The sequence below is a fragment of the Triticum dicoccoides genome, chromosome 4B (assembly GCF_002162155.2).
Source record: "Triticum dicoccoides isolate Atlit2015 ecotype Zavitan chromosome 4B, WEW_v2.0, whole genome shotgun sequence".
Lineage (NCBI taxonomy): Eukaryota > Viridiplantae > Streptophyta > Magnoliopsida > Poales > Poaceae > Triticum > Triticum dicoccoides.
This window is the reverse complement of record NC_041387.1, coordinates 626,636,145-626,646,070: the sequence shown is the minus strand read 5'-3', so window position 1 is coordinate 626,646,070 and position 9,926 is coordinate 626,636,145. Positions and strand designations below refer to the sequence as shown.

Below are 9,926 nucleotides of genomic sequence, written 5' to 3'. Positions count from 1 at the left end.
AACCCTTTGCTTTGATCCATCTGTTGTGCTACTAGATTAATTCTTGGTCAGTTTCAGTAAAAGCAGTAAAATCTAGAGGAACAGAGCAAATAGAGCGAATAAATGAGAAATCCGGGGCTGCTCAGGCATAGAGACCTGCTGTACCGAGGTAAATATGAAGCTGACCTGATTTAGTAGGCGGCGGCCTCGGCATTGCTAGAAAGGGACTTTGACGAGATAGCTGGTGTTGTATAATGAGCAAATTGGCCCAAAACGTGCATTCATAATGAAGCTTGTGCTTTACCCTCAGCTAATTAATTTACACATGATTGATATGACTATCGATAAGCTTCACTTGAAGAGTACTCCAGAAACGAAGCAGCAAAAGGCAAAAAATCACATTGATGCGCTTAACATCGGCCGTAATCCAGCTATGTAATGGTAGCAGACTGGTAGATTTGCTGCATCACCCCTCTGAAGCGGTCAATGTCGAGGGTGACGTTCTGGCCGTTGAAGAAAGTCTCCCAAGCCACACCGAACCCCTGCCTTTGTATGGAGCGGGGGTCGGTGAAAACGGTGTGGTTCCTTGGGTATATGTACTTGAGCGTCGTTTCCTCGGCGGTGGCCTCGTACTCGACGTACCGGAGCCCCATGTCAGCCGTCGGCGCTCCGAAGGCACTAAAGGACGCCCACCTCATGTCACCCCACGGGACGATCTGCATCACCGTGCCGTTGCGCGGGAGGAACACCAGGTTGGTGAGCCCTGCGCCGTGCACACCCAATATCACGTCGCATGAGTTCACCACCTCCGCGAACCGGGCCATGTCGCTCACGACCTCCGGACCCGCAGACACCACCTCAAAACCGACCTCCGTGGCCGTTGCGATGGCCTCCGCCTCGTTGGCGATCTCCCTCGACCTGCGCCGCGACACCACGACGAGACGAGGCCTATCGCCGGAGGTTATGTTTACTTGGGTCGCCCACTCACGCTTCAATGAGTAGGCTGACCGGAGAAAGTCCCGGAAGTCAGTCATTGTGTAGCCCTTGCGGGACAGAGCTGGAATGATCCCTAGTTCTTTATGGCTCTCGGTGCCGATGCGCACTGACGGGAAGCAACGGACCTCGTCGTCGGCATCGAAGTCGATGACGGGGTAGATGGAGAGTGCAGCGAGGATATCCTTGAACTTGCCAAGCCATTTCGAGTCGTAGTCGGTGGCCACGAGCTGGACACGGCCTTCGTACTCCCGCGCAGTGTTGAAAAGAGGGATGATGCCGTCGGTCATGGCGTGGAAGAAGTTGGCGAGGTAACCGCCGGAGGAGAAAATCACCGCGGGGACGTCGTGCGTCACCGTGCACCCTGGCGGATCCGGCCCCGGTGGGGCGCTCCATCGGATGGCTACCTCCCTAACAGTTTGCATAGTCTGTGGCTCCCACTTGCGCGTGTACGGGTGGATCGTCACCGTCCCGCTCTCAGGTCGGTAACTGTCATCGGACGCTGAGACCACATACACACTGGCGCCTTTGCCATGCATACGGACGTCGCCTTCTATGGCGCAAGTGTCCATCCGTTCACTGCGGAAGTCGCAATTTGACTTGCTTCTTGGTGCTGCCACATCTGTATCATGCACACAATAATTATAGTTTTTTCTTTGAGGAACAATAGTCTTAATTAGTTCTAGTCAGAAACTTCGCTTTAGGTTTTCTTTTGTCAGTCTTGGGAAAATTTCAATTGCAGTTGGATTATTTCATCATTGGCAGCTCCTTATTACACAAGAATGGCGTTTTATAGGACTGGCTCTAGGGTGTCCGTTTTTCAAAAGAAAAAGCAAAATATATTTAAACTTTACAAAAATATTTTTTTCTGCAACTACATACACATGTTCTCTAAGTTTGTGTAAAATTTTATTAAATAATATATGACTATTGGAAGGCTACAAAAAGAAGACAAAATTATGGCACAAAATATAACAAAGATTTAACCAATTGTCATCTACATATTTGTCTTTTTTTTGCAGGTGATCTATATATTTGTCTTTTTTGTGTACATCACATATGAACATATATGTTCATAAATTTCATACTATATGTGTATTTTTTTCCAATTTTTTTAAGATGTACAAAATGTATTTTCGCTAACAAAAATTCCAAGCTCCCCTCATGGTTTTTATATACTCTATATGTTGGCATTGTATGTACAACCAACGCAATGTCTGTTAGTATTAGTTCGTTTGCTACCAAATTCTACTAGTATATATCGCGAAATTCGTTGCCTCAACAAAATTATGAATGCAAATACACAGTTCTTGAATATGAACTATACTTTGTACGTACCTGATTTTATCGAAGAACCATCTCCTCCCCCGTTCATGGCTTGGAGCCCCTTTTCATTCCCGAGATCTGCAACAGAATACAGTATTCAATTTAGCCAGACTTGACATTTGAACAACCTAATTGAACCTCCGTTCTGCAGAGAAACGGCAGTTAATTACCTCTGTTCGCATCGACGACGTCGCTTGATCCGGGAGAAGGTGGTGCTTCCACGGCCGGAGCTGAATCAAGCGAAGGATCGGGCAACACACTATCATGGTAGATTTGCTGCAAGACCCCTCTGAAGCGGTTGATGTCGAGGGTGACGTTCTGGCCGTTGAAGAAGGTCCCCCAAGCCACACCGAACCCCTGCTTTTGTATGGAGCGGGGGTCGGTGAAGACGGCGTGGTCCCTTGGGTATACGTACTTGAGCGTCGTCTCCTCGGCGGTCGCCTCGTACTCGACGTACCGGAGCCCCATGTCGGCCGTCGGCGCGCCGAAGGCACTGAAGGACGCCCACCTCATGTCGCCCCACGGGACGACCTGCAGCACCGTGCCGTTGCGCGGGAGGAACACCAGGTTGGTGAGCCCTGCGCCGTGCACGGCCATTATCACGTCGCACGAGTTCACCACCTCCGCGAACTGGGCCATGTCGCTCACGACCTCCGGCCCCGCAGGGACCACCTCGAAGCCAACTTCCGTAGCAGCTGCTATGGCCTCCGCCTCGTTCGCGAACTCCCTCGACCTGCGCCGCAACACCATGACGAGACGAGGCCTGTCGCCTGCGGCCCGGTTTACGGGGGTCGACCACTCACGCTTTAGCGAGTAGGCCGACCGGAGAAACTCTCGGAAGTCCGTCATTGTATAGCCCTTGCGGGATAGAGCAGGGATGATTCCTAGCTCCTTATGGCTCTCGGTGCCGACGTGCACCGACGGGAAGCAATGCACCTCATCGTCGGCGTCAAAGTCGATGACCGGGTAGTTGGAGAGCGCGCCGAGGATATTCCGGAACTTACCAATCCACTTGGGGTCGTAGTCGGTGGCCACGAGATGGACGCGGCCATTGTACTCTCGCGCAGTGTTGAACAAAGGGATGATGCCATCGGTCATGGCATGGAAGAAGTTGGCGAGGTAGCCGCCGGAGGAGAAGACCACCGCGGGGACGTCATGTGTCACCGTGCACCGTGGCGGTTCTGGTCCCGGTGGGTCGCTCCAGCGGATGATCACCTCCCGAACAGTTTGCATGGTTTGTGGCTCCCACTTGCGTGTGTACGGGTGGATCATCAGCGCCCCGTTCTCTGGCCGATAGCTGTCGTCGGACGCTGAGACCACGTACACGGTGGCGGCTTTGCCGTGCATACGGATGTCGCCTTCCATGGCGCAGATGTCCATGCGTTCATTGCGGAAGTCGCAACTTGACTTGCTTCTTGGTGCTGGCACATCTGCATCATGCACACAATAGTTATTAGTTATATTTTCGAGAAGAAATAGACCTAAATCATCTTATATTTGTTTACAGAGTGAGTACTAGTTAGAAACTTCTCTTTAGGTTTGTCTACGATTCAATCCAAAACTCTTAAACTGATTCAATTTTTTTCTTTCAAAATTGACTATCAAAATTCGGAAAAAATAATAATATATTAATGATTACTGGAAAGTTTCGAATGTTTTTTCTTAGCAAGTTTACCAATATCGTGAAATTACAATTTCAGCCCATTTTTTCTCATATTGGTCCAAAAAATAAAATTAACTAGATTTTTTGAAATATCTTGGTATAAACAAGAATAATCACTGAACCTTCTGGGGAAGTTTTAGACGTTTTGGCCAAACATATTTGAAATACTGTGAAAATATATTTTCTGCCCTATTTTAGTCTATGCCTTGACGTGTCGTCAACAGTGTCAAACCCGGCCTATACTAGCCAAAACAAGGGTCAGGGGAGGGGAGGGTTGAATCCTAGCCGGTTTTCAGAGATCCAGGTTGAATCCTAGCTGATTTTAGAGTTGAGTGTTAACTGTCTGAATAGTTTGTAAAGTGAAATTCTCTCTGTTAAATACTTTATATGTCGGTAGTTGGTACGACTGTACAACCAAGTGCAAAGTCTGTTAGTCTGATTTAAGAAGAAAAGTTTGTTAGTATTATTAGTTTGTTTACTACCTAACTCTATTATCGTCAACAGTTATATGTTTTCTCCTTGCTAGCCAGAGTGCCCAAACCAAATATGAATGCAAATACCCAGCGCTTGAATATGCAGCATACTTTGTAGAACGTACCTGGTTTTATCACAGAACCATCTGCTCCCCCGTTCATGCCTTGCAACCCCTTTTCCTCGTCCTTGAGATCTGCAACAGATTACAATATTCAAATTAGTCAGACATTGACTTTCGAACAAGCTAACTGAACCTCCATGTTCAGCAGAGAGAAGGTAATTTAGTTACCTCTGTTCGCATCGACGACCTCGCTGGGCATCTGGTCGGGAGGAGGTAGTGCTTCGACGACTGGATCGGCCATTATAGTACTCTGGTAGATTTGCTGCAGCACCCCTCTGAAGCGGTCGATGTCGAGGGTGACGTTCTGGCCGTTGAGGAAGATCCCCCACGTCATACTGTACCCCTGCCTGTTTATGGAGGGGATGTCGGTGAAGACGGCGTGGTCCCTCGGGTACACGTACTTGAGCGTCGTCTCCTCGGCGGTCGCCTCGTACTCGACGTACCGGAGACCCATGTCAGCCGTCGGCGCGCCGAAGGCACTGAAGGACGCCCAGCTCAGGTCGCCCCACGGGACGACCTGCAGCACCGTAGCGTTGCGAGGGAGGAACACTTGGTTGGCGAGCCCAGCGCCATGCACGCCCACCATCACGTCGCACGAGTTCATCACCTCCGCGGACCGGGCCATGTCGCTCATGGCCTCCGGCCCTGCCGGCACCACCTCGAATCCGACCTCCGTGGCTGCTCCGATGACCTCCGCCTCGTTTGCGAACGTCCTCGAGTTGCGCCGCAGTATCATGGCGAGACGAGGCCTGTCGCCGGAGGCCCGGTTTACGGAGGTCGACCACTCACGCTTCAGCGAGTAGACTGACCGGAGAAAGTCCCGGAAGTCCGTCATAGTGTAGCCCTTGCGGGAGAGGGCAGGGATGATCCCTAGCTCCTTATGGCTCTCGGTGCCGACGTGCACCGACGGGAAGCAACGTACCTCGTTGTCGGCATCGAAGTTGATGACCGGGTAGTTGGAGAGCGCGGCGAGGATGTCTCGGAACTTGTCAACCCACTCGTGGTTGTAGTCGGTGACCACGAGCTGGACGCGGCCGTTGTACTCCCACACAGTGTTGAAGAGAGGGATGATGCCGTCGGTCATGGCGTGGAAGAAGTTGCTGAGGTAGCCGCCGGTGGAGAAAACCAACGCAGGGACGTCATGTGTCACCGTGCACGGTGGCGCATCCGGTCCTGGAGGGTCGTTCCAGCGGATTGTCACCTCCTTGATAGTCTGCATCGTCTCTGTCTCCGACTTCCGCGGGTACGGGTGGATCATCATCACCCCGTTCTCAGGCCGGTAGCTGTCATGCGACGCTGAGACTACGTACACTGTCGCGGTTTTGCCATGTATACGGACATCACCTTCCATGGCGCAGATGTCCATGCGTTTACTGCTGAAATCGCAAGTTGACTTGCTTCTTGGTGCTGCCACATCTGTATCTTGCAGACAAGAGTTAGTAATTAGTACACTAGTTTGAAACTTCTCTTAAGTTTTCTTTTGTCACTACCGGGAAATTTTCAATTGCCGTTAGACTATTTCATTTACAAGCAGCATCTTTACTATACAGTGCTCTTTTCAGGTGGAATATAAGTTTGGCATGGGGATTTAGGTCATCGATTTAACTACGAAAACATGTACAATATGCCAAAAAATTATGTTTAGAAAGTTCATTGGATGATTAAATCTAAACAATATTTTTTTGTTGACATGCAACACATTATCCACTAATCAAATTAAAGTCCTTAAATCCATGTGGCTGAGTTATATTTTCTTCGGGAGAGAGTATATACTTTGGGTGTGGGGCTAGGTCTCAGTAGACTATGACTTGGCTCAGTCAAGTGACATAACATGTAGGAAAGAAAAAAGGAAATGACTGAAAGAAATTTTTACACGAATCTTAATATAAGATCTCATAAATATAGCATCAACTGAGACATAACCAAGTCTCAGTCGATTGAAATTTAGCAAGACCGATATACTTTATATTGGTATTGTACAATTAACACAGTGTCCGTTACTCCCTCTGTTCAAATATAAAAGGTCTAACACATTTTTTGAGATTGTCTTTAATTATTGATAAATTTAATAATATATAAGATGTATGATATGAAAATTATATCATTACTAAAAAGAAACTTCTTCCACGTGACCACGTATGAATTTGTTGGTATTCCTTTTTAAATATACACATCATATGCTATTGTTCAATGATATATTTTTTGAACATACACATGATCATATACTATTGTTCTAAGTTCTAACCAATGGTCAAAGCCTCAAAGGCAACCTTAAAAAATGTACTCGGATGGAGGGAGTGGCACTAGTTTGTTTCCTATTTAATTTAGTCAGAATTGACTTTTGGAAAAGCTTACTTTTTTTTGCGGGGGTGGAAAAGCTTACTTAGCAACCGTTCAGCACAGAAAAGGACTACTTACCTCTCTTCGCATCATCGACGACGTCGCCGGGGGTCGCGTCTCCGGCCTCGCCGGGCGTCTGGTCACTTAATGGGGGAGAAGGTTGCGCATCCACGGCGCCGCGGGACATCTCGTCGTTTGATGCGGGAGAAGGTGGTGCATCGTTGGCCTTGCCTAGCGTCTCGTCATTTGATGTGGGAGAAGGTGGTGGTTCGACGGCCTCACCAGGCGTCGCGGCGCTTGATGGGGGAGAAGGTTGTGCATCGACGGCCTCGCTGGTCGTCTCGCCGCTTGATGGGGGAGAAGGTTGTGCATCGACGGCCTCGCCGGGCGTCTTGTCGCTTGATGCGGGAGAAGGTAGAGATCGTACGACCAAATCTGAATTAAATGAAGGGTCAACAACAGGGAATATACAATTATTGTTAGCGTCAATCGAGGATTTCATTAGAGAACTGAAGCTTCTCAAGCTCGGTTAAAGAATGAGTTTTGTTACGTACCATGCGCAGCTCTCAACTTGGCTACCTCAAGTAGTAGTTCTTTGTGCGCAGCTCTTAGCTCGGCCACCTCACGCAGTAGTTGCTTCTGCTGCTGCCATATTGCACTCTCTGTACCTGGGACGGCGAAAGAGGACGTAGTGGCGGAGTTAAATTGCCTGGATTACAATGGTTAATAGTATCAGCTTTCCTAAAGCTAGCCAGGCTCTATTTCATTGTAATACCATACTCGGTACATAACATAAAGCATTTTGTAGCCAATGCTATAGTACTTCATTCCAAATCAATGAAGTTCAATTAAGCTCTATTCAAAGTCAAATTTCTTAGAGTCCATAGTATGAAAATGTACTACTAATATAGAACACACCAAATATACATAGTATGAAAATGTATTTTATAATGAAACTAATTTGGCACTGTAGATGTTGATATTTTTTTACTACAAAAAAATGGTCAAACCTAGAAAAATTGGCTTATGATCAAACACGAACTTCAAATATACATAGAGTCCATAGTATGAAAAATTAAGCTCTATTCTAAGTCAAATTTCTTAGACCCATAGTACGAAAATGTACAAATATAACATCAAATATACATAGTATGAAAATGTATTTTTACTAATATGAAACTAGTTTTGCATTATAGATGCTGATATTTTCTTATTTTTTTTGGTCAAACCTAGAAAAAACTGGCTTATGATCAAACACGAACTTCAATTAATTTGGTACGGAGCGAGTATTATAGAAAGTGTGGTGCACTGTGCGTTTAGCCAAACCTGACTTTTGAATGAACAAGCTAATTAACATAACCTCCGATCCGTTTTGCAGAGAAGAGGTGATTAATTACCTATGTCGGCAAAATAATAAATTACCTCTGTTCGCACCGACAACCTTGCTGGCCATCTCGTGGCTGGATTCGCGAGAAGGTGGTGCTTCGACGACCGAATCTGAATTAAATGAAGGATCCATATACCATTGTTGTTAGCGCCAATCGATGATTTACTTAGAGAGCTGAAGATTCTGTACTGTAGCTCGGTCTAAGATCGAGTACCATGCTCAGCTCTGAACTTGGCTACATCATGTAGTAGTCGCTCCTGCTGCTGCCATATTGTATCCTCTATACCTGTGATGGCGAAATTAAGAGGATGTAGCGGGAAGTTAATTGCATGGATTTCACGTTAACAGTCCAGAGTGCATACTCTTTCCCTCCGCTCACCTGAAGACGGAACCTTGTGAGTCGATTGTCGAAAATACTCCGCAGCTTCGGTAACGCTGGTCCCTGTAACTGCAAAACATGGAGGAAAGTCATGTTCAGCTGTAGAGTTTACATGTAAAGCTGCCGAGATCGAACGACGCGCTGTGGAGAACATCAAAACCGATGTCTCGAGAGGTACGCGTCCTTAAAAGTATCACTAAAATGTTGATCCGGATCGAGATCTTGTCAACTTCAAAGCGAGGGACTGATTTGATTCATTGGCTGGCGTGCATGCATGTGGAAAAAAATCAGTAGACCCAACTTTGAACAGTTGTTTAATTCTTGGTGAATCCAAAACCTCAAGCATTTTATCGAAGATGATCAAGCTCATCGGCAATATATACATACTCGTGCTGCAAAACATATGCTGAATCATTGTTACAGCTTACTGTGGACCAACAGTACTACTCTTCTTCTTGGGAAGATGGATCGAAGAAGAACGCACGCGCATACATAGATCAGACGAACACTAAGAAAAGAGATGAACACTTGAAAAAGATTTCTGATTATAACCGAGAGGACATACGTCGTGGAACCTGGGGCATGTAATCGGCATTGAGCAGGACGAAGACGAGGATAGGAAGCAGAAGCCACACGATGGCCCTTGCTCCTGCTCTGCTCGCATTCTTCTTGCCGCTCTCGTTCCTCCTGGCCTTTTTCATCTCGCAGACGGGCTGCTCTTGTACTGGCTTGAGCACTTAGCTCTAGTGAATGGTGGTCACTGATCCTCCCTCACTGACCTCGTAGCTACTAGTATATGTGTGCGTGGGATTTAATGACACTGAAGGTCAACCCGAAGATTTAGTACAAGTGAAGCGTGATGTGATCTCGTTTCTGAACGCGCTTTAATGCACGAGCTTAGTTTAATCTGAGCTTCTCACACCACAGAGTGTGTCTTAAGTCTTTGGGTTGACCTCGACCTGGAGTTTCATTAGATCCATGCACTGTAATAATGGCATCATCGCGCTAATCGAGCATAGTGCCATTCGCCGACTAAGCATACAGTACGACTAGTCTATTCCACTATTACGCTCTCGTGATAAACTACGATAAAATATCTCTGTATAGAGTCGTACAGTACTCCTTATACCAAATTGTACTATAGTTTTATTTATTTTTGGTTCTAATAATAGTAGTAAGAGCAACGCGGATTATCAAACCGTCCGTATATGTTTAGGCCAGTCATAGTGGGGATTATCATATACCAATATCATGCATATGATAA

The 9,926-nt window shown here is 46.8% G+C and overlaps 1 protein-coding gene across 1 annotated transcript; it reads right to left on the bottom strand.

Annotated features, from left to right (window-relative positions):
• Nucleotides 1-268: 268 nt before the first annotated feature.
• On the bottom strand, nucleotides 269-9,413 carry LOC119291863. Its single transcript, XM_037570673.1, has 11 exons — nucleotides 9,228-9,413; nucleotides 8,663-8,731; nucleotides 8,498-8,569; nucleotides 8,319-8,393; nucleotides 7,451-7,564; nucleotides 6,975-7,331; nucleotides 4,725-5,972; nucleotides 4,560-4,628; nucleotides 2,469-3,728; nucleotides 2,311-2,376; nucleotides 269-1,594 (listed from the first exon to the last, which is right to left on the bottom strand). The coding sequence occupies exons 1-11, from the start codon at nucleotides 9,361-9,363 to the stop codon at nucleotides 411-413; spliced, it is 4,650 nt and encodes a 1,549-aa protein (XP_037426570.1). The 5' UTR covers nucleotides 9,364-9,413; the 3' UTR covers nucleotides 269-410.
• Nucleotides 9,414-9,926: the final 513 nt, after the last annotated feature.

Excerpts from the sequence above, each read along its gene's own strand:
- LOC119291863 (XM_037570673.1), bottom strand. The coding sequence starts at position 9,363 with ATGAAAAAGGCCAGGAGGAACGAGAGCGGCAAGAAGAATGCGAGCAGA. Across the intron at positions 7,332-7,450 it reads CAAGTTGAGAGCTGCGCATG|ATTTGGTCGTACGATCTCTA; the intron begins GTACGTAACAAA and ends CATTTAATTCAG. Across the intron at positions 1,595-2,310 it reads TGGTTCTTCGATAAAATCAG|ATGTGGCAGCACCAAGAAGC; the intron begins GTACGTACAAAG and ends TGCATGATACAG.